At 25.6% G+C, this 25,449-nt stretch overlaps 1 protein-coding gene across 4 annotated transcripts in view; it reads right to left on the bottom strand.

Annotated features, from left to right (window-relative positions):
• LOC107450051 (acetoacetyl-CoA synthetase) overlaps positions 1 to 25,449 on the bottom strand; it is a 148,012-nt gene that overhangs the window by 57,763 nt on the left and 64,800 nt on the right. For 2 of the 4 annotated variants that reach the window (XM_087168291.1, XM_087168285.1), the window contains exon 2: positions 16 to 147. In XM_087168291.1, the coding sequence (XP_087024417.1) occupies positions 16 to 147 (132 nt within the window). Of the gene's footprint in view, positions 1 to 15; positions 148 to 10,567; positions 11,024 to 25,449 lie in introns of those variants that run through there. The other 2 variants (XM_087168287.1, XM_087168281.1) reach the window with 2 other exon arrangements.

Raw genomic sequence — 25,449 nt, 5'->3', positions numbered from 1 at the left:
AAGCTATATACTTACTGAGATTGAGTTTATATTTCTTATTGACAACGGATTTAAATCGTTCGATTTCAGTGTGTTCTACCTTTTTGTTCCATACACATTTGGTATTTTCAGCAATTATGTCAACCAATCCCTTCCTTTTCTTAGGTTCTGAAGAGAAACAAAACAAAGTTGTCATTATTTTTTTAAAAATATAATTAATAACTGTTTTCTTAAGATGTTGAGACAATGTTTCTTTAAATACAAGTTTTTAGAATTTAATGAAGTTGTAAAGATTTAAAATAAGTTTCTTTGTGAAATATTGAAACGAATTAGTAAAATGTGGAACTAACATCAAAATAATGCGCAAACAAATGCCGTCAAAATAGCGATATATTAGAAATTCGACAGAGTAACGACATACTAGAATGTCATCGAATAATGACATACTAGAATATCGAAAGAATAACGAAAACCAGAATGTCGAAAGAATAACGATAAGCTTGATTATCGACAAAATAACGATTTGCTAGAATAACAGCATATTAGAATAATTTCGACAGTTTGTGATTATGATTTTTAGGAAAAGGGTCATTATTTGAAAATTTTAATGCTTTGTTCATATTTACCTAAAACCATTTTTTTTAAATTTCGACTTTTTTTATTTGTTTTTTCAATTTTATCAAATTTATATTTTTTTATATTTGTTTGTTCTTTTCAATTTTATCTTTTTACAATTTTTTTCATTATTTAGACTTTCAAAACTACACTTATAGCAGCAATTTTCTTATTTTGGTGAGGAATTCGTAAAATTATGGAATTTTAAAATTTGCTTCAAATCCCTTCACTTATTTTCAGACAACAATGAAGTTTTTTCGAATAATTTACTAGAACTAAAAAAACTAACTAAATAAAAAATAAATATATCTCCAAAAATAAGATTTTCAAAAATAACATGATAGAAGTAACTGAGTTTTATAAAAGGAAGAATTTATGTTTGCTATATGTGTCGATTTAAAAAAAAGTTCAACTATTTCGTAAAACGTCAATTCCTAAATGAAATTTTCAAATCACTATATACAAGAAATAAATACTCAATTGGTTCAAATTTACGTCATTTAACTTATTTAAGTAACTAAAATAACTCATTTAATTAAATTATCTTTTCCTTAAGTTAAAAATTTTAAAATTGTTGACTTACATAACTATAGTTATGAAAGATTCATAAAAAAATAAATAAATGCAATTTAATTTAACAATAATAATTTCAATAATTAACATTTGAACGTAGGTTTTATTGGAATTATAAAATTTTTTACTTTACCTTTGTTAGTAATAATAATTCAATTTAGATGGGGGTATAAAAGATAGTAGCAATAATTTTAATACGAAAGCAGATATTAAAAAATAATGTTAATTATTGAAGAAATTAGTATTTTTTGATAAATCATAAATAGAAACGCAATTATACAAAACAATTTGTAAGAACTATATTGAATTATGTATTTATTTTACATAACTAAATCAATAATTTTACTTGGCGTTACTTTAAATAATAAATTATTATCTAGTTTTATCACCAGATAAAACTCATGATATATTTTTAATCCATTTGACGTCCGCCATTTTTAGTTGGTGTTTCAGCAATATTTCGTCATTTAAGCATATTATAGATATGTATCTGGGAAGAAAGTTCGTACATTTGCTGAATATTAACGAAAGTAAATACTTTCGTCTTAAAAAAAATGTATTTATCTTTCTTTATTTCGTTAAAATTAGTGAACCGTTTCTGATAAGTAAGAAAAATGTAACTTACAAAATCATTTTATCACAAAAACCATGTTCTACATTTCAATATCTCTAATTAGTTTTTTTTTTTTTTTTTTTTTTTTTTTTTAAAAAAAAAAAGGATATATTTAAGCAGTCAGATTAATAGATTACAAAAACCTTTCAGTAGTATTACAAATCGTTCATGTTTCCTTCATGTTTTTGAAATCGCTTGTATTGTGAATAAATATATGGTCGTGATTTTTTTTAACTGTTCCGGGAAGTGTTGGGCTTTATTTGGGGCTGTTGTTGGACTTTTATTTATTATTATTAATTAATTATAAAATTAAATAAAATTTTCATATATTCGGAATATCTTCGAGCAATTAAATTTTTCCTAACTAAAATAGTGTTTTTATAAAAAAGAATATCAGTCTTAAAAGTAATATTTTTTAATGATTACAAATTTTTTCGCACACTTCTTTACTATCACACGACAAAAAATAATTCTGATAAAATTAACTTGCTGTTTGTGATAACATTTTATGTTAAAAAAATAACATAGTTTTGTTCAGTAAAATAGAAATTATACGCTATTTGAAACATTCAGCTAGCAATTTTTCCGTTCATGTATGATAACTGTACACCGAAATTTCTGGTTTTCAAAATTATAGTTTTTATTACCACACAGTTGGTAAAAATTACATAACTGTAAAGCAAACCAATTTTAAATTTTATCACATTTCGGAATTTTTTTCACATGTTTTATTGTTAATTTTACCTTAATCATTACTCACGCAGTTCGGTAAAAATTACTGAGCTTCTTAATGCTCCCATAAAACCAGAAACACGGCTATTTTTACCGTATTCCGTCAGTATTGACCGCACTTTTTTTTTTCTCGGAGTGTAAAAATATTGTGCAGTCAAAACGTTATGCAGTATTGCAGCATTCTTAAAAATTAGTTTTACAGGAAATGAACTTTCTGCTAACTTTCACAAATATGAAATTAGAAAGTGAAGATTGTTTTTCATTGAAAACATTTTATTTATACATGGTGTTAATACATATTTTTAGAATCTTTGTCAAAAGCGATAAATGTTTTTGGTGTTCATCCCATTTTGGTATTCATCTCATATTTATCATTGGTGATTAGGCGAATTTCAATAGATAGAGATCTAGGGATAAAGCGCTCGCCTCCCAATGAGGCGATCTGGGTTCGAATCCCAGCAATGGCTGGTCGATACGAATTCCGTACCCGAATTGGACCAGTCACTGGGCTGGCGTAAAATATTCTCAGTGGTAAACGGATCATGGGTTAAAGTCTCCTTGCCTTCAAGCTAACCATGGTATGCTTTCGTGGTTTTCTTCTCCATGTAACGCAAATGCGGGTTAGTTCCATCAAAAAGTCCTCCAAGAAGGCCAATTTCTCCCAATACTTGATCCAGGATTTCTTTCGTTTTCTGGATTGGGTTTAAAGTCACAAAACAACTGGAGTTAAACATTAGTCGTCGGGAATTAAAAACTAGGTCGGCTGTTGAAAAACGTTTTAAAGTAAAGTAAAATTTCAATAGAGCTTCTGATTTTTATTTTTTAGAATTTTAATTGCTTTTGTTGCGACCCCTAATATGCATACTTTTTACACCTAATATGCATCATTAGGGAACAACTTGTGTTGTATAATTGTGCTCTGTATCTTATCATTATCGCACCTTTTTATACCTAATGTGCATCATTAAGGAACAACTTGTGTTGTATACTTGTGTTGTATCTTATTATTATCGTACCTTTTTATACCTAATATGCATCATTAGGAAACAACTTGTGTTGTATCTTATTATTATCACACCTTTTTATACATAATATACATCATTAGGGAACAACTTGTGTTGTATACTTTTGTTGTATCTTATTATTATCACACCTTTTTATACCTAAAATGCATCATTACGGAACAACTTGTGTTGTATCCTATTATAATCAGTCAAGCTAAATATTTTTAAATATGTAAAACTGAAGCTGTCTGAAGCTATTACTTACCCTAGTTTAAACGACCCATCATATTTATTAAATAAAACATTATCAACTAATCGATCTCGAAGCAATGAACAATGACTGTAGCATTTACGGATAATATACCATCAGTCGATAATGCTATTATAATTCAACGATTTTTGTCACCTCGCATAACCACTTAAAATAAATAAGTAAAAAAGAAATATGAGCTGAATCTAATTTCCATATTAATTAGTGATCAATTAAAAGAATTAAATATCGATAGAAATACTAAATTAACTCAAGGCATTTATAAAATTATTTTTTATTATTAAGTTCTATCCGAATACCCTTGAAACGCTGGTTAATGTCAATTGAATTTTCGAATACTCGTTTTTGTACCGGTTTAATGGTGGCAGAAAATCTTGAGACTGAAACTTTCCCTACGTAGGCAGAGGTTTTTTAAAATATTTTTTTTAAGGAAAAACACCTCTTATAGCTTTTCTCTGGGAAAAAAGAACCTGCTCTATTTGTGAGTAACAATAATAACAGATACTATGCAATATGAAAACTTTTTTATACAATACTGCATATTATTTGCATTCTACTATTCAAATAATATTTAAAATTTAAGAGTTGATAAAAAATTTTGAGCAATTAACCATGTAGCATAAAGCTTCTTCTTGATTTCTTTGAAAACCTCACGCTCATTAAATGTTAAATTTTTTTATCCTATTTCATAAATCATTTAAACGTTTGTGTATCACTAAGCAGTTTCAATTACACATTGGAATTAGAACATTTTTTTAATAAAAATGAAAGCATTTGAACAAAAAAATGCCAGCCAGGATTTAACATTCAATTAATGCTTAACTTTCAACGAAATTGTATTGATTGTATAGGCTGTCACATTTTTTAATAAGTCGGGGGGAAATTGAAAGATTTATCAAGCCTCAGAGATACTGTTTGCAGTATTCCGCGAAACATTGTTAGAAAATATAGTTAATCGAAAACTATAGTTTGCTAAAGAAAATTATAATAAGTATAAAACTATAATACGTAAGTTTATAGTTTTAGGTAAGTTTATATAACCATAAACTTACCTAATACCTTTTACTATAAATTAACTAACCCTAAAACTATAATACTATAGACTATTGAATATAAAACTATAACAGAAAACTATAATAAGTTAAGGGGGAAACGGAATATTTCCTCTAGACACTGTTTATAGTGTCTCCTGAAAATCTCCAAGATTACGTTGTAAATGGAGAACTTTATTTAAAGTTAGCAAACGAATATTCCAATCTGTATACTAATTGTACTCTATTAAGCGAAAATGTGGAAGATTGAACACTGAAATATGTATACTTTTTTCATTTTCTTGAAATTTTTTAAATATTTCTATAAATGTTTAAGATTCTAAATAATAAAGATAATTTTTATCAAAATATTCTGTTATTTCAAGTATTATTTCACTATTAATAAGAGAGGGTTTATCTTTTTTTTATTTATTATTATTATTAACTAAACTTTGAACATCTATTTAAATACCTTATAAATTTACCAACGTTTAAAAAATAAACATTATTTAAACTATTTTAATACCAGTGTAATTTCTAATTATATTTCAACTGATTAATTGCTGAAACAGATTAAAAAAATTTATCTTGCGAAAAGCATACTTTATTCATTACAAGAAAATTGACTTGTAGCCTTGTAATTTTGAACCGATCCAGAAGACAAGGAAACTCCTGGATCAGTACCCCTGAGGTATTGATTTATTATGGGAACATGTCGGATTTTGCTACTCGACAGATTTAGCGTGCATCAGTCACCATTTACTACACGGGTCGGCGGAGATCAAACCCACGACCCCTTGGACATGGGGCCAGTGCCCTACCAACCACGCTATCCTGGCCTTAATATTTGCTATCTTGCTCAAAAAGTCTTGACGGGTTTCAAAAACGAGCAACAAATTTATATATTTAAAATATTATTAAACAGCTGTTTAAATTAACGCGCCATTAAGTGAGATTTTTTCACCCATCAAAATGTTAATCTTTAAAATCATAAATAAAAATCCCAAAATCATCCGAAACGGAGACAAAGTTTTCAAAAAACTAAATAAATTTGCGTTTTATTTCTTCAAAAAAAATCAGAGATTTTGTTCAGATTATATTTTTGTGTCGTATTTATTAGTATAGAGGTCGCTATTTAGAGCTAGATGAAGTTAACAATAGTAATTCGAATTGTTACAATCTCACAGTGCATCAGAACATAACAAATAAAAAGATAATCATGACAAACTCGCAACTCATTTTTTTTCTAAAACGCAATATTTCTACACGTCAAAAATATCCGTGAAACATAGTCTATAACTATTTGAAATACAAACTCTAATTATTGTAATATTTCGCTTTTAATTTTTTAAAAAAAATATCGTTTATTTTTTTAATATTTTTTTTCTATTTCCAATGATTTAATTATGAAGAAGAGTAAGGGAGAAAATCTAAAATTACAATTATTAAAAACTGCAATGTGCAGGCATTTGCTAGATGCATAAGAAAAATATTGATTTAAAATTTTTTTTAATTAAAATTCAGATATATATATTTTCGTGGAAAATTACTGGAAATGGAATCGTTTTCAACAAAATGTTGTTCTGGTGTCTATTCATTTTTGATACTTTACTGCCTCTTCGCATTCACTGAAAAGTTTTAAGTCCTAACAAACAGTTAAATTTAATCTGGCGTGACAGAAGCATAACAGTTATAAGGAGAATAAAATCCTTCTTTTAAAGCACAGTGTACCCATAAAATTTCCACCCAGAGAAGCAGAAAAGAAGAAAGCAAACGATTTGGAACAATTACTTTCTCTTGTCTCAAACTTGTTGCCATATCGTATTTAGAAAAGCGGAAGAAAAAGGAGGGGAAAGTAAAGTAGGGTAGAGGCAAGTAGCTTAGTAATTGCTCTCGTTCAAACTCAGAGATGACACCCAGAACTTTTAAATCATAAATACTTGATGATCATTCGCGATGATGTCGTGAAAACAAAGTGGAACACAAAAATTTTGTCCTAAGGTTAACAATGGCCTTGCGCAATTTTTCAGCTTAAGTTGAGTACTAAAAGGGTAAATGTGTTGCTTACTTTTTTCCTTCGAAAAAAAACTGAATTAATAAAGCATTCCCTTTAATAATTGAGTAAAATTTTCCAGTGAAATTCCTTTTTTATCATACTGAATATCATAAATCTTATTTTAAATTGCGATTTAAAATTCGACGTATAATGAATTCTGTTAGTTTGAAGTAAGAAATAAACACATTAAATCCTATTTTGCAGGAAAATAATGAATATGTTTATTTTAGATTGAGAATTTGCTAATTAGAAAAAATAACCACACAGTTATAACTGGAATTTGAACCTAAGTCGTTTGTTCCAAAAACTAGGAATTTCTGAATAATAAAGTGCGTATTTTCCATTTGATTTTTAAAAAGTAACTAACTTAAACATCACTCCACTTTCCCTCCTCCCCAACTTCAAAAGTAACCACCTTCCAATTTATTTCGGATAATAAGTTTTAAATTATTTTCGCCATTAATATTTTAATCGTAATTGTACGCGAGTAACAATCTAGGACAGGAATCAAATTTTTTGTCCAATGGGTGCTATTTTGAATTATTAAGGCAAATCTGAATTTGTTCTATACAATTCTCAATGCACAGATTATTTCTAATGCAAAAATAATTTTTGCATATTTTTTTTAATTTGGATAAGTTTTGAAATAACAATACGTAATTTTCAGAAATAGTTAAAAAACAAAAGCAATTGAATAAATTCCGATGTATTAGTTAACTTAATCTTAAATAATTGTTTTCACACTATTATTTAAAATCAATTAACTACTTTTAAATGGGAATGTTTTTAATAAAGTTTTTAGCTGCTTATATTCTATATTTTTTCCACTAATAATAGAGTTTTCAGTTTAATGCATAAAAAATGCAATTGTTTTTGTACTTATTCATATAGTTAACTTTTTAAACTATGTTCTAAAACTATGTTCTTTTAAACTTTTTGAAATCAAAATTTTCCAACCAACTCTTTTTTAGAGAATGAAAATAAATAACTTTATTTTATATCCAATTAAATCAAGCCAACATAATTAATTCATGTAGGTACGGTAACCTCCATTTCTCCTTTTCCTAAAAGCAGAAAATTACACAAAATAACGCTTGGTATTTTTATCAAATGCCATCAAAAAAATTTAGTTTACGGTAATAAATAACTTACAATACATTCATTTGAATTAATTCATAACATTTTATTACCGTAAAAAGCATTATACAATTACGGCTCGAAATATAAAAGGTTAAATTACAAAAATTATTTTTCATTTTTTTTTCATTCATAAATTAATAAGTTTTATTCTAACAAATTTCATACTTTTTTATTAAAATATTAAATATATAGACATGCTATTATTATTTAGAAGAATTAATTAAATTTTATAAGGATATAAAATATAAATGAAACTTTTTGAAATATATCAATAAATACATAACGCATTAATTGAAATTTGTAAATAAAACTTATTTCGACTTAACTTCCCTTGCTGTAATAAAATATTTTACAACTTTTTTATTGATTTTAAATTAAGTTTTTCATGAATTAGTAGAAAACCAGCTATGAAACAATGTACTATATTGATTTCCAATCCATAGTCTTCCTTAAAAATGTCGAGAATGGCATAGTCGTCTTGTAGCGTTTGTATTATTATGATTTTTATTCGATTTTCAATACTTACTGGTTTTTTCTAAGTCTCTATTTGCGTAAAAAAGATACATATTTAATTGAATTATGCAATTAAAAAAAAGATAGTATATTGTTCTACGTTTTGCTATTTCGATTTGCATGAACTATTTTACACACTTTGATGCCTAATTACAGTTTCAGTACAGCGCAAAAGTTAATTCTGCTTCGATTTCAAAAGCAATTTTGGTCACTTTTGTGAATTTTAAAAGCCGGTTGGCCGCATTCTTTTGCTTCACTGTTGGGGGTAAAGTCTTAAATGTCTGCATTCCAGGATGTTATCTGTATGAAAAATAACTCTTCCTGAAGATTAATAGATAGCTATGCATCCAGTTTAGTGTAGATCCGATCAGTTATGTAAGGATTTTTAATCCTTCTCATTTTATATTAAAAGAATCAGAATAAAAAATATATGTACCTTCGTAAAAAAATTTCGATTCAAAATCCATGTTTTCAGGATGGAGTATTGAGACCATTCAAAAATTTGGAGCTTGTTGAATGACAACATCGTTAATATGGAACTCCTTGAATGATAACATCGTTAATATGTGACTTTTTTTGAATGATAGCATCGTCAATGTGGAACTCGTTGTATGATAATATCGATATCAGAAACTCGTTAAATTATAATATAATGTGGAACTCATTGAATGATAATATGGTTAATATAGAATACATATATATATATATATATATATATATATATATATATATATATATATATATATATATATATATATATATATATATATATATATATATATATATATATATATATATATATATATATATATATATATATATATATATATATATATATATAATTTTCTGAAAAATAATATTAATAGGAACTTTAATATTATTACTCTGAATATTATCACTCTGCCGTAATTCGTATGTTCGTATTGCCGTATGTTCGCAAGATGAGTTAAGAGTACAGATACAGTTGCTTAGTTAGAATCAAAGGAAGTATAGCGAATGAGAATGCATGTATTATTAATGTTTTCTTAAGGATGCATAAATTGTAATTATTGTAGGAAATTGAGAAAATATAATTTGTGGAAACATAAATACTGGGAATTTAATTGTAGGAAATATAAATTGTATATTAAAACCTGCTATTATTTAACACTTAATTATATATTATCATATATAATACATAATATAATACATAATATAATGCATAATATAATACATAATATAATACATAATATAATACATAATATAATACATAATATAATACATAAGATATAATGCATAATATAATACATAATATAATACATGATATGATATTAATTTATTTTTATATTATTATTTATAAATACTCGTAAAGTAATGAATTTAAAAAAAATAATTCTATTTTTAAAGAAAGCAGTTTCAAATTCTCCAAAAATTCAGTCACAGTGTTATTCTATTAAATTGTAAAACATAAAATTATTTTTGATTTCCTTTTTGCTTTTTAATCTGCAAATTATTTCAAAGAAATGTGTTATTTAATCGTTAAAGCCCAACGAACACTACGTACGATAAAAATAAGAAAATCCTTTTAAAATGCAGATTTATCTGTTTTAATATTTTTCTCTTTGAGAAAATATTGTTTAATTATAAATATCTAACAGAAAAAAAGTCTTGTTATAATTTAAATAAGACGCATATAGTTTTTAAAATTACCTTAGTTATATCAATGCATAATATTTCGCAATTTAACAAACTATGAATGTTTTCAATAAAAAAAGATATAATTATGTATAAATAATAATTGATAACTTCATTTATAAAATATTATTTTAGGTGCAAAAGATAATATTGTTTAATTATAAATATCTAACAGAAAAAAAGTCTTATTATAATTTAGATTAGACACAAATAGTTTTTAAAATTACCTTAGTTATATCAATGCATAATATTTTGTAATTTAGCAAACTATAAATCTTTTCAATAAAAAAGATATAATTATATATAAATAATAATTGATAACTTCTTTCATAAAATACTATTTTAGGTGCCAAAGATACCACTCACCTTTTACTCCATTCACACCATTAGTTTGCCCATTCGTTTGCCCATTCATCTTTGGATGATTAGAGGATAATGAAAAGAGATGCCCAGGATAAGTATTCGAATGTCGCGGAATTAAGAATGATTCTTCTACTTCATTGACTGCTCTAGTCACTCCTTCCGCTAGTCAGGTGGGTTTTGGCGAAAGATACTTATTTACCTGGGGTTTTTTTATTTCTCGCCAAGACCACATCCACGCGCAGAATTATTATTTTTTTTTCTTTCAAATATTTGAAGGAAATTTTCCTTCCGTTTCTTTCGAACGTTGCAACACAGATCTTTTGTCTCCCTTCTCTACTCTCTCACTTTCAACTTTACCGGCTGAGTTAATCGTTTCAAATCAAACAATAAATATTTTTTTTTTTTTGTATTCCATTGAAAATGCGTTTTTTTTCTTCTTTCTTTTGATGAACAATCAGTCTAAAAGATAAAATTTTGTTGAAAAATGTTCGAGAATATTTTGACAAAGGAGTTTTATAATAAATTTATCACTAAAATGGAGTTTTATAATAAATTTATCACTAAAATGGAGTTTTATAATAAATTTATCACGCTGTACTTAAGAGCAATATGTATTATTTTCTTGACAGTTGTTTAGTTGTTGCATATCTTTTTAAAGACATTTAAAAAAAACATTAAGTTTATTTTTCAAAAGTGAACAGCGTTTCTTCAAGGAAAAATATTTTAATTACTTATTAAAATTTAATTATAAATACTTATTAAAATTGTAATTTTAAAATTAAATTTTCAGCTTAGGATTTGTAAATGTTATATAAAAATAATCCACAAATCGCAAATGTTCTAAAAGTGTTCTCCTCTACATTAGACTTGAAATCCTTTTAACGATATAAAGAATTCCGTCTGACAGTTTTTTTACTTGAAAAATTTGAATTGTTTGTAAATTTTTGAAATGGTTTGAAAATTGCCAATTAATCTCAATTAAACTGCAATTTTTCAATAAAATGTTTGATAATTGATGTGTAGTGAAATCAACTGGGAAATTAAGAAACAAAATACTGCTTAAAAACTTTTTATTCTAATTAAAAAGGTTGAAACAAGTTTTCCTTTTTTAAACAGAATGTAAATGTAAAATAAATAACATTGAAATTTATATTCTTATAACTTTAAGAAAATAAATCTTATAATCATGAATACACTGAGTATTCGTCAACAACAAATTGGGAACTTCTTTTTTCTTGTCATTGAAGAAAATTATTTTCGAGTATGAATTGAAAATAACAAGAGCTATAATTGAATTACGTATTATGAACTACATATTATGGCTATCTATTGATATTAAAATAATAGTTATAAAAAGTAATTTATATCAAAAAACGGGGGGGGGGGTTGAATTTAAGTTCAGTATGTTTCAACAATGCCGCTAACTCTAAACACAAGATACAACACAGTCACTTGCAAATCATATTAATTTTAAAAAAATTAAATCGTGTAATTTTTTGTATTCAACATGATTTTGGGAGAATGAATTTATGATATTTTAGTGAAATTATGCAACAAGAAGAAAATCCAAAGAAATATTTCATAAATCATTTGAGTTCTTTTTTAATAAAACTTTCTACTGCTTGTGAGTTTTAAGATATTATTTTTAAGAAATATGCATAAATCTATTCCTCATATCAAGTTGAATCTTTAACATCTAAAAAACATCAAGCATTTTTTATATCTTTAATGATTACGTAAAGATATTTAATTTATTTGGCTAAAAGCCAAATAGCAGCCTACATACTTTTTATACCTTTAAGTCACGTATAGATGAACCCAGGTGTCCCGTTTTAACGCTTATTATAATTTACGATAATTACTTTATGACTGATTTTCATAAGCAAGAACATTATGTTCTTCTTTTTAACCTTTTAAAAAAACACACTGATAACTTAAACAGAATAAATGGTGCCAATAATCACACTTTTTCAATCCAATAATCACACTCACAACATATTTTGAGTGCAATTACTGTGTTTGTAAATTAAATACTATTTATTTTATGTATTTATTGTTTTTAACATTGAAAATAAGAAAAGAAACTTAAATATTCCATTATCTTTTTCTTACTATATTAAGTTTCAAGAGTATCATTATCTACTTTATTTACACAGGTATTTATCTACATGTGTACAAAAAATGCTTTTTTAGATAATTTTCGTTTCATTCTTATTCAATTTTTCCAATGTTTGTTTATAAAAATTGATTTTTATCAAAAACAGAATGCTACTATAAAGTTATGTAAATGTAGCTATAAAGTTATGTAAATGTGGCTAAATGTAGTTATGTAAATGTAGCTATATCATACAAAAATCAAATATTGAGGCAGAATAGAATTAAAAAGTTAATCCGTTATAGTCATATTAAATTTTTATTCACAAAAAACTGCTGCTTATTTTAAATCAAAACAAAGACATGTTATTTAAACGTAAATTAGCAAACATTCAATATTGTTAAGATGTGGTGAAATGTTAATTACATTAAATTTTTGTCCCTTAAAAAGTGCTAAATGCAACGTCATCAAAACAAAACAATAAGCACTTACAAGTAAATCAAGAATAGCATTAAATAATTTATACAAATTTAGTCAAATCAATTTATTGTTTCTGAGTAAAGAAGGAAGGCACTTAAATGCTTTATAATATTAAAATTAATAAATTTTAACCATGTTAAATTTTTGAAATGTTGAATGCCACGTTGTCAAAAACAAGGAGTCTGCTCTGAAAAAAAAGTATAGTCAAAATTAATTGCGTTTCCTGGCTTTATGGTTACACCGAAAAGTAAGATCATTTTTACCGTAGAACTTTGCTGATGGCTTTTGATGAAATTAACGATAAAATATGTTTTAATATCATTCTCTTTGGTAGTAAATGTGGTAAACGTTATTAATTTTATTTTAAAAAAAGAGTACTAATATAGTTTGAGATAACACAAAACTGCTCAGTTTGATAACCTTTAATTTAATTTTATAAAGGCTTATTAACTTCGTTTTAGTTGCTTTCATTTCTATGAGGAAACAAGTACCAAACTTAAAAACATGCTTATTTTAAAATATACAAAAGGCTGTAAAGGGCTAATCCAAATTAATAACTGTAACGCATCAGGGCTATCCCAACATCTTAAAATTAGAGCGTGGAGACAACAGGTTCGAATCCCTCTGCAACTGTGGAAGTATCTGTTTACATATATTTATTTATTGTTATGCATGCATATTGTTATTATACACATGCTGTTGTCGTATACATATTGTTATACAGGTTTGAGAGCTCATCACAAAGTTCTGCTAATAAGCCGTTAATATTAAATACATAGAGTCACGCAAAAATATAAAAAAGCTAAAAGAGAGACAAAATCGGGGTTAACTTTATTTCTTTGTTCTTATTTGATAATAATTTGATATATATATATATATATATATATATATATATATATATATATATATATATATATATATATATATATATATATATATATATATATATATATATATATATATATATATATATATATATATATATATATATATATATATATATATATATATATATATATATATATATACAAGTTTCATATGTTTGAGCAAACTCGTCGCCATCTAAGTAAATATTTCTCTTTTTTTCTATTACTTTTTTGATTGCTTCACTTTATGTTGTAAAAAGTGATTACGTAAACTATGTGTCATGAATTGTTACTTGAAGTATCAAACAACTAACCGTTGCATATAAATGAATAAACCATCAAAAAATAATACTTGAGAAGTTTTTTCCCACTAATGAAGACGACTTACAAAGGCAATGCTATAGAAATAAATACCTGTGACATATTGTTAGGAAGAAAAATGCCGCTTTCAATGCGTCTTTTGATAACGAGTCGAAAACAAGAGAAGGCATTTAGTATTAATAATAGATGGGGGAAATACGTAAAAGATGCAACTGAGTTTTCCTATTTATACGTCTTATTGAACAAGTCATTTTTAGTTATTATGCAATTTGTAAATCAAAGGTTTTAAAAATGATAAAAAATAAGTCAAAATATTCCAAATTTTCATTTAAAAAAAATCCTTTTTTTTTGTTTAAAATATTCTATAAGTTTTAAAGAATCATTATGCATTTTTAGTTATTATGCAATTTGCAAATCAAAGGTTTCGAAAATGATAAAAATGAGTCAAAATGTTCCAAATGTTCATTAAAAAGAATCCTTTTTGTATAAAATATTCTATAAGTTTTAAAGAATTATTATGCAATTTTTTTAAACAATTATTATGCATTTTTAGTTTTTATGCAATTTGTAAATCAAAGGTTTTAAAAATGATAAAAATAAGTCAAAACATTCCAAATTTCCTTTAAAAAAAATTCCGTTTTTGTTTAAAATACACTATAAGTTTTAAAGAATTACTATGCAATTTGTTTTAAACAATTATTATGCATTTTTAGTTACTATATGCAGTTTGTAAATCAAAGGTTTCAAAAATGATAAAAATAAGTCGAAATATTCCAAATTTTCATTTTAAAAAAAAATCCTTTTTTTAATTTAAAATATTCTATAAGTTTTAAAGAATAGAAAAAAATGTTGTTAAAAAAAGTTTCATTCAAGTTTCATTTATGCCGTCACATTACAGGATGTTCCACAAAAGCAACCTTTGAAATATGGCTCTAGAATTCATGTAAAAAATTAATATTAAAACTATGCGCACAGATGATTGCAAATTAAAATTTAAATGAAAAAAAAAGTAAAATTTCCAATCACTAAAGAGGGATTAAAATAATGTAGGGCCAGTTTATCTGAAAAAGAAACTTAAGAAATTCCTTTTTTTTTGTTTAAAATATTCCATAAGTTTCAAAGAATAGAAAAAAATGTTGTTAAAAAAAGCTTCATACAAGTTTCATTTATGCAGTCACATTGCAAGATGTTCCACAAAAGCCACCTTTGAAATATTACTTTAGTATCCTTGGAAAAAATTAGTATAAAAACTATGCGGACAGATGATTGCGAATTAATATTTAAATGAAAAAAGAAAGTAAAATTTCCAATCACTAAAGAGGGATTAAAATAATGTAGGGCCAGTTTATCTGAAAAAGAAACTTAAGAAATTCCTTTTTTTTTTGTTTAAAATATTCCATAAGTTTCAAAGAATAAAAAAAAAGGTTGTTAAAAAAAGCTTCATACAAGTTTCACTTATGCAGTCACATTGCAAGATGTTCCACAAAAGCCACCTTTGAAATATTACTTTAGAATCCTTGGAAAAAATTAGTATAAAAACTATGCGGACAGATGATTGCGAATTAATATTTAAATGAAAAAAGAAAGTAAAATTTCCAATCACTAAAGAGGGATTAAAATAATGTAGGGCCAGTTTATCTGAAAAAGAAACTTAAGAAATTCCTTTTTTTTTTGTTTAAAATATTCCATAAGTTTCAAAGAATAGAAAAAAATGTTGTTAAAAAAAGCTTCATACAAGTTTCATTTATGCAGTCACATTGCAAGATGTTCCACAAAAGCCACCTTTGAAATATTACTTTAGAATCCTTGGAAAAAATTAGTATAAAAACTATGCGGACAGATGATTGCGAATTAATATTTAAATGAAAAAAGAAAGTAAAATTTCCAATCACTAAAGAGGGATTAAAATAATGTAGGGCCAGTTTATCTGAAAAAGAAACTTAAGAAATTCCTTTTTTTTTTGTTTAAAATATTCCATAAGTTTCAAAGAATAGAAAAAAATGTTGTTAAAAAAAGCTTCATACAAGTTTCATTTATGCAGTCACATTGCAAGATGTTCCACAAAAGCCACCTTTGAAATATTACTTTAGAATCCTTGGAAAAAATTAGTATAAAAACTATGCGGACAGATGATTGCGAATTAATATTTAAATGAAAAAAGAAAGTAAAATTTCCAATCACTAAAGAGGGATTAAAATAATGTAAGGCCAGTTTATCTGAAAAAGAAACTTAAGAAATTCCTTTTTTTTTGTTTAAAATATTCCATAAGTTTCAAAGAATAGAAAAAAATGTTGTTAAAAAAAGCTTCATACAAGTTTCATTTATGCAGTCACATTGCAAGATGTTCCACAAAAGCCACCTTTGAAATATTACTTTAGAATCCTTGGAAAAAATTAGTATAAAAACTATGCGGACAGATGATTGCGAATTAATATTTAAATGAAAAAAGAAAGTAAAATTTCCAATCACTAAAGAGGGATTAAAATAATGTAGGGCCAGTTTATCTGAAAAAGAAACTTAAGAAATTCCTTTTTTTTTGTTTAAAATATTCCATAAGTTTCAAAGAATAGAAAAAAATGTTGTTAAAAAAAGCTTCATACAAGTTTCATTTATGCAGTCACATTGCAAGATGTTCCACAAAAGCCACCTTTGAAATATTACTTTAGAATCCTTGGAAAAAATTAGTATAAAAACTATGCGCACAGATGATTGCGAATTAATATTTAAATGAAAAAAGAAAGTAAAATTTCCAATCACTAAAGAGGGATTAAAATAATGTAGGGCCAGTTTATCTGAAAAAGAAACTTAAGAAATTCCTTTTTTTTTGTTTAAAATATTCCATAAGTTTCAAAGAATAGAAAAAAATGTTGTTAAAAAAAGCTTCATACAAGTTTCATTTATGCAGTCACATTGCAAGATGTTCCACAAAAGCCTCCTTTGAAATATTACTTTAGAATCCTTGGAAAAAATTAGTATAAAAACTATGCGGACAGATGATAGCGAATTAATATTTAAATGAAAAAAGAAAGTAAAATTTCCAATCACTAAAGAGGGATTAAAATAATGTAGGGCCAGTTTATCTGAAAAAGAAACTTAAGAAATTCCTTTTTTTTTGTTTAAAATATTCCATAAGTTTCAAAGAATAGAAAAAAATGTTGTTAAAAAAAGCTTCATACAAGTTTCATTTATGCAGTCACATTGCAAGATGTTCCACAAAAGCCACCTTTGAAATATTACTTTAGAATCCTTGGAAAAAATTAGTATAAAAACTATGCGGACAGATGATTGCGAATTAATATTTAAATGAAAAAAGAAAGTAAAATTTCCAATCACTAAAGAGGGATTAAAATAATGTAGGGCCAGTTTATCTGAAAAAGAAACTTAAGAAATTCCTTTTTTTTTGTTTAAAATATTGCATAAGTTTCAAAGAATAGAAAAAAATGTTGTTAAAAAAAGCTTCATACAAGTTTCATTTATGCAGTCACATTGCAAGATGTTCCACAAAAGCCACCTTTGAAATATTACTTTAGAATCCTTGGAAAAAATTAGTATAAAAACTATGCGCACAGATGATTGCGAATTAATATTTAAATGGAAAAAGAAAGTAAAATTTCCAATCACTAAAGAGGGATTAAAATAATGTAGGGCCAGTTTATCTGAAAAAGAAACTTAAGAAATTCCTTTTTTTTTTGTTTAAAATATTCCATAAGTTTCAAAGAATAGAAAAAAATGTTGTTAAAAAAAGCTTCATACAAGTTTCATTTATGCAGTCACATTGCAAGATGTTCCACAAAAGCCACCTTTGAAATATTACTTTAGAATCCTTGGAAAAAATTAGTATAAAAACTATGCGGACAGATGATTGCGAATTAATATTTAAATGAAAAAAGAAAGTAAAATTTCCAATCACTAAAGAGGGATTAAAATAATGTAGGGCCAGTTTATCTGAAAAAGAAACTTAAGAAATTCCTTTTTTTTTGTTTAAAATATTCCATAAGTTTCAAAGAATAGAAAAAAATGTTGTTAAAAAAGCTTCATACAAGTTTCATTTATGCAGTCACATTGCAAGATGTTCCACAAAAGCCACCTTTGAAATATTACTTTAGAATCCTTGGAAAAAATTAGTATAAAAACTATGCGGACAGATGATTGCGAATTAATATTTAAATGAAAAAAGAAAGTAAAATTTCCAATCACTAAAGAGGGATTAAAATAATGTAGAGCCAGTTTATCTGAAAAAGAAACTTAAGAAATTCCTTTTTTTTTTGTTTAAAATATTCCATAAGTTTCAAAGAATAGAAAAAAATGTTGTTAAAAAAAGCTTCATACAAGTTTCATTTATGCAGTCACATTGCAAGATGTTCCACAAAAGCCACCTTTGAAATATTACTTTAGAATCCTTGGAAAAAATTAGTATTAAAACTATGCGGACAGATGATTGCGAATTAATATTTAAATGAAAAAAGAAAGTAAAATTTCCAATCACTAAAGAGGGATTAAAATAATGTAGGGCCAGTTTATCTGAAAAAGAAACTTAAGAAATTCCTTTTTTTTTGTTTAAAATATTCCATAAGTTTCAAAGAATAGAAAAAAATGTTGCTAAAAAAAGGCTTCATACAAGTTTCATTTATGCAGTCACATTGCAAGATGTTCCACAAAAGCCACCTTTGAAATATTACTTTAGAATCCTTGGAAAAAATTAGTATTAAAACTATGCGGACAGATGATTGCGAATTAATATTTAAATGAAAAAAGAAAGTAAAATTTCCAATCACTAAAGAGGGATTAAAATAATGTAGGGCCAGTTTATCTGAAAAAGAAACTTAAGAAATTCCTTTTTTTTTTTTGTTTAAAATATTCCATAAGTTTCAAAGAATAGAAAAAAATGTTGTTAAAAAAAGCTTCATACAAGTTTCATTTATGCAGTCACATTGCAAGATGTTCCACAAAAGCCACCTTTGAAATATTACTTTAGAATCCTTGGAAAAAATTAGTATAAAAACTATGCGGACAGATGATTGCGAATTAATATTTAAATGAAAAAAGAAAGTAAAATTTCCAATCACTAAAGAGGGATTAAAATAATGTAGGGCCAGTTTATCTGAAGAAGAAACTTAAGAAATTCCTTTTTTTTTGTTTAAAATATTCCATAAGTTTCAAAGAATAGAAAAAAATGTTGTTAAAAAAAGCTTCATACAAGTTTCATTTATGCAGTCACATTGCAAGATGTTCCAAAAAAGCCACCTTTGAAATATTACTTTAGAATCCTTGGAAAAAATTAGTATAAAAACTATGCGGACAGATGATTGCGAATTAATATTTAAATGAAAAAAGAAAGTAAAATTTCCAATCACTAAAGAGGGATTAAAATAATGTAGGGCCAGTTTATCTGAAAAAGAAACTTAAGAAATTCCTTTTTTTTTGTTTAAAATATTCCATAAGTTTCAAAGAATAGAAAAAAATGTTGTTAAAAAAAGCTTCATACAAGTTTCATTTATGCAGTCACATTGCAAGATGTTCCACAAAAGCCACCTTTGAAATATTACTTTAGAATCCTTGGAAAAAATTAGTATAAAAACTATGCGGACAGATGATTGCGAATTAATATTTAAATGAAAAAAGAAAGTAAAATTTCCAATCACTAAAGAGGGATTAAAATAATGTAGGGCCAGTTTATCTGAAAAAGAAACTTAAGAAATTCCTTTTTTTTTTTGTTTAAAATATTCCATAAGTTTCAAAGAATAGAAAAAAATGTTGTTAAAAAAAGCTTCATACAAGTTTCATTTATGCAGTCACATTGCAAGATGTTTCACAAAAGCCACCTTTGAAATATTACTTTAGAATCCTTGGAAAAAATTAGTATAAAAACTATGCGGACAGATGATTGCGAATTAATATTTAAATGAAAAAAGAAAGTAAAATTTCCAATCACTAAAGAGGGATTAAAATAATGTAGGGCCAGTTTATCTGAAAAAGAAACTTAAGAAATTCCTTTTTTTTTTTGTTTAAAATATTCCATAAGTTTCAAAGAATAGAAAAAAATGTTGTTAAAAAAAGCTTCATACAAGTTTCATTCATGCAGTCACATTGCAAGATGTTCCACAAAAGCCACCTTTGAAATATTACTTTAGAATCCTTGGAAAAAATTACTATAAAAACTATGCGGACAGATGATTGCGAATTAATATTTAAATGAAAAAAGAAAGTAAAATTTCCAATCACTAAAGAGGGATTAAAATAATGTAGGGCCAGTTTATCTGAAAAAGAAACTTAAGAAATTCCTTTTTTTTTGTTTAAAATATTCCATAAGTTTCAAAGAATAGAAAAAAATGTTGTTTAAAAAAGCTTCATACAAGTTTCATTTATGCAGTCACATTGCAAGATGTTCCACAAAAGCCACCTTTGAAATATTACTTTAGAATCCTTGGAAAAAATTAGTATAAAAACTATGCGGACAGATGATTGCGAATTAATATTTAAATGAAAAAAGAAAGTAAAATTTCCAATCACTAAAGAGGGATTAAAATAATGTAGGGCCAGTTTATCTGAAAAAGAAACTTAAGAAATTCCTTTTTTTTTTGTTTAAAATATTCCATAGGTTTCAAAGAATAGAAAAAAATGTTGTTAAAAAAAGCTTCATACAAGTTTCATTTATGCGGTCACATTGCAAGATGTTCCACAAAAGCCACCTTTGAAATATTACTTTAGCATCCTTTTAAAAAAATTAGTATAAAAACTATGCGGACAGATGATTGCGAATTAATATTTAAATGAAAAAAGAAAGTAAAATTTCCAATCCATTAAAGAGGGATTAGAATAATGCAAAGCCAGTTTATCTGAAAATGAAATTTAAGGGTAATTTTTTAACTAAAAGGTGAGTGATTTCCACTTTTACTACACAATTGAACTGGCTTTTAATTATTTTTTTATCATTCCTTTAATTTTTGATCATTATGAAACTTTAAATAAAAGCTATGTTTATGCTAAATGCAACGTTCTTGAAACTGCGTTTTCAATTTAAAGTTATGAATAATTAAAGATTGTGGCCGATACTTATTTTGAAAAAGATCATAATATTTGTGCAAATTTAATTAAATATTGAATATTGAATTATTGTTAAATTATGAAAATTTAGTGAAAAAAAAAACTTTTTTAGCGTTTTATTTTTGCACTAAATTAAGACCGGAGAACTGGCAACACAACACATTTATTAAACGTAAAGAATTATACAGTAAAAGCGTGTTACAATATACGTTAATTTGTGCATCAAATTCAAACGTATGACTAAGTTTTACAAAAAACTAGTTTCCTCAGGCGATCAGACCTTCTTAAATAAGTATAATTTAAAGCATTTCGAGATTTCAGTCAAACATCAAGACAATATGTAAATATGGTAAACTCATATTTGCTCAAGTGACAGTGAATTTAATTTTCTCTCTCACGTGTTCGAATGATATCGTGGTGAATTTGTTATTAAAAGGTTTAGTACAACACATGTTAACATTTGGGAAAATGCTATTTATATGGCGTTATGCTAATTATATAATTAATTAGCATTAACTTTTAATGCTAATTAAAATGATATTAAGGGCATCTTTGATGGACAATAGATCAAATTAACAATTTGTAAAATCAAACTGTGAACTTATTTGGTATTATAATTTATGCCAATCCATTTCATTTCTTATAGTTTTTACGCCAAAACAAAACGACTTCTAACTGCGGCAAATTTTTTTAAGTTAAAAGAATACCCAGATCTAAAATAGTAAACAATAAATTTTAAAGCTAAAAAGGAGGTAATATATAAGAAAAAGATTAAAGTCAATTCCTTCTTAGGTCAACAAGGAAAATTTTTATTTTAGTAATTTTTTATTACATAATTACAATAAATACATATGACGGAATCACAATATTAAGCGGTAAAATGGCAAGCGAATTTCCATGCAATTTTCCAGGGCTCGAAAAAAAGCCCGTCCGCCCGTCCTCGGCGGTCAAAAATTCCCCTCGGACAACAAATTTCTCGAATCCAGGGTCCGCGCCGCGGACGGCCATTTTCCCGTTAATGCTCGTGATACATTTTCAATTTTTGTTATCTTACAAGAGTCTAGCGACTCACTTCTAAAATGACCCTCTAATCTCGAAATACAGCAACATACTGCTCATGGTGGAATTGATGTTTTCTCTGTCTGGGAGTACTGCAGCGGTTGAAAGGGGCTTTTCAGCAATGAACTTACAAAGAAAACACATTACTTACTGGTCTTAAACAAAAAGCGTTAAACGCATTTATGAACATCTACCTAAATGGAAAACCTCTTTCAGATTTCTGTGCAGAAACCTCTGTAAATCATTGGAATGATTGTGGAACTGGCAAACGTCATATTTGATTCATTTAAAAAACGCAGTACCATTGGATAAATTGACATGATAATTGACAGATAACTTAACCTTTGTTATTTAAATTATTTCGTCAAAGAAATAAATTATTTCGTCAAAGAAATAAATTATTTCGTCAAAGAAATAAATTATTTCATAATAGAAATACTAGGTTTTACTATTAGTAGCCTAGTATTTTTTTATTACTGTATAATGTAATCCTAGTATTTGTAATCCTAGTAACTACTAATTCATTGTGCAATTTATATAAATGTTTATAATAAATAGGAGAAAATTATTTTTTTTATTTATTTATAAGCGACTGGTTAGTTTCACAGGAGGACGGGTACATTGTTGGACAAGCCGTCCTCGGGGACGGGTAAAATTTCTGAGTTTTTTCGAGCCCTGCAATTTTCCATTTTCCTTTCTATATATGGTGTTGGACGTTATTTATTCCTGTACTGACGGTATTTATTCCTAAATTTATATTCTGCTTATTATATTACGCAAGTACGTATTATATCTCCCATAAAAAACTAAAATTAATTTATTAAATTTAATTAATTAATTAATATTTGAAAAAACTGTATTAACATCACGTGTCATCCACTACAACTTTTAAAAAAACTAACTTCAGTGGATGAATAAAAAGAATTTAATTAACGATAGAGAATTTGACCAAGATATGTAAATACATATAGGGAGAGTGTGGATTTTAAAGAAATAATATTTAGCTTTAATAGAAATAATTTACATTGAAAATAATTTAGCAATAATTTACATTAATTTACTTAATTTGCATAAATTACATTAATTAATTTACATAAATTACATTAATTAATTTAAATAAATTAATTTACATAAATTACATTAATTAATTTAAATAAATTAATTTACATAAATTACATTAATTAATTTAAATAAATTAATTTACATAAATTACATTAATTAATTTAAATAAATTAATTTACATAAATTACATTAATTAATTTAAATAAATTAATTTACATAAATTACATTAATTAATTTAAATAAATTAATTTACATAAATTACATTAATTAATTTAAATAAATTAATTTACATAAATTACATTAATTAATTTAAATAAATTAATTTACATAAATTACATTAATTAATTTAAATAAATTTATTTACAATTACATTAATTATTTTATATAAATTAATTTACAACTACATTAATTAATTTACATAAATTAATTTACAATTACAGTAATTGATTTTCATTAAATAATTTACATTAGAAATAATTTACATTAAAGAGTAAAAATCAGTCTTTAAATGGTAAATAAAATGAACTTTTAACTCCCCAGCCAGTTTTATTTAACTTCAAGTCTTGACGAAAGATTTTTGCTAACTAGAAATTTTCTTTTCTTAATATTGAGACCTAGGAGTTGAGACTTAAATGATGTAAGTCTTAAATGTGCGTACTCAAATGCATAATTTATGTACATATGTGGCATATATCCGCTGTTAGCAACCAAGCTCATCTACTTCCTTTCATCTTCTACTTATCAGTGATAAGGATTATGTGATGGCGACTGCTCTTTCGAGTTGTCACTCAAAAAAACGCAATCCTTGAATAAGGAGTACAAATTTGTGTGTCACGATGTATTGTCCAAAATACATTGTGATAATTTTTCATTTAATCAAATTTTTACATTTCTGTCAATATTCTTGTTACCTAAATAAAATTTAGCAACATTCACAATAATATCGTATTCAGTAATTATCGCTTTGTATAATATTCACGATATTATCATATTCGAAGCCCTTATATGTAATATTTTTAGCCGGTGACTAGCGTAAATAAGAATCTGGTGTTGTTCAACTTGTTTTCGAACTCGACTTCATGGTACCAATAACTCATAAGTTCTGTTTTTATATATATATATATATATATATAAATATATATATATATATATATATATATATATATATATATATATATATATATATATATATATATATATATATATATATATATATATATATATATATATATATATATATATATATATATATATATATATATATATATATATATATATATATATATATATATATATATATATATATATATATATATATATATATATATATATATATATATATATATATATAAAGTTTATAATATTTTCATTTAAAGGACAATAATATAAAGTCTGAGAATTTACAATTTGTGATTAAACAAGATGTAAACAATTAATTAATCTTATTAATAGTTGGCATTATAATGTTTTAGTATTAGAATTTAATACATTTAAAGGCTTTGAAGTTAAAATGCAGTTTAATGGAAGGAATAAGCATATTTATGTTTATCATTACCACTGACGGTGAAATATAATATTTTTTTCAATTTTCGATAACTTATGTTACCCTGCAAATTTGTTTATAACACGTTTTACTTCTGCACTTAAACTACGAGTTTAGCGAGCTTCGAGAATATTTAACTTTTTCTAATACATAGTTTGGTCTGGTTCTGTTTTTAAACATTTTATAAGAATGCTGTTTTTATGACAGCTCACGTTTTCTATGTTTTAATTTTAATTTTTTTTATCGGTGAATTTTTTTTTTTGCCTCATCCGTACAAGATATGGTCCAGGTTTCACATATGCTTGTGAAACCTGGACCATATCTTGTACGGGTGAGGCTCAGTTTGGGTACCTTTGAGAGAAAGGTTTTGAGAAGTATTTTTGAAGGAATTCAAAAAAAAGGTGTGTGACTTAGA

This window comes from Parasteatoda tepidariorum, chromosome 1 (assembly GCF_982258835.1).
Source record: "Parasteatoda tepidariorum strain Cologne lab strain chromosome 1, Ptep-v5.0, whole genome shotgun sequence".
NCBI classification, from domain to species: domain Eukaryota; kingdom Metazoa; phylum Arthropoda; class Arachnida; order Araneae; family Theridiidae; genus Parasteatoda; species Parasteatoda tepidariorum.
Note: the sequence above shows the minus strand (reverse complement) of the source record. Positions and strands in the feature narration are given on the sequence as shown.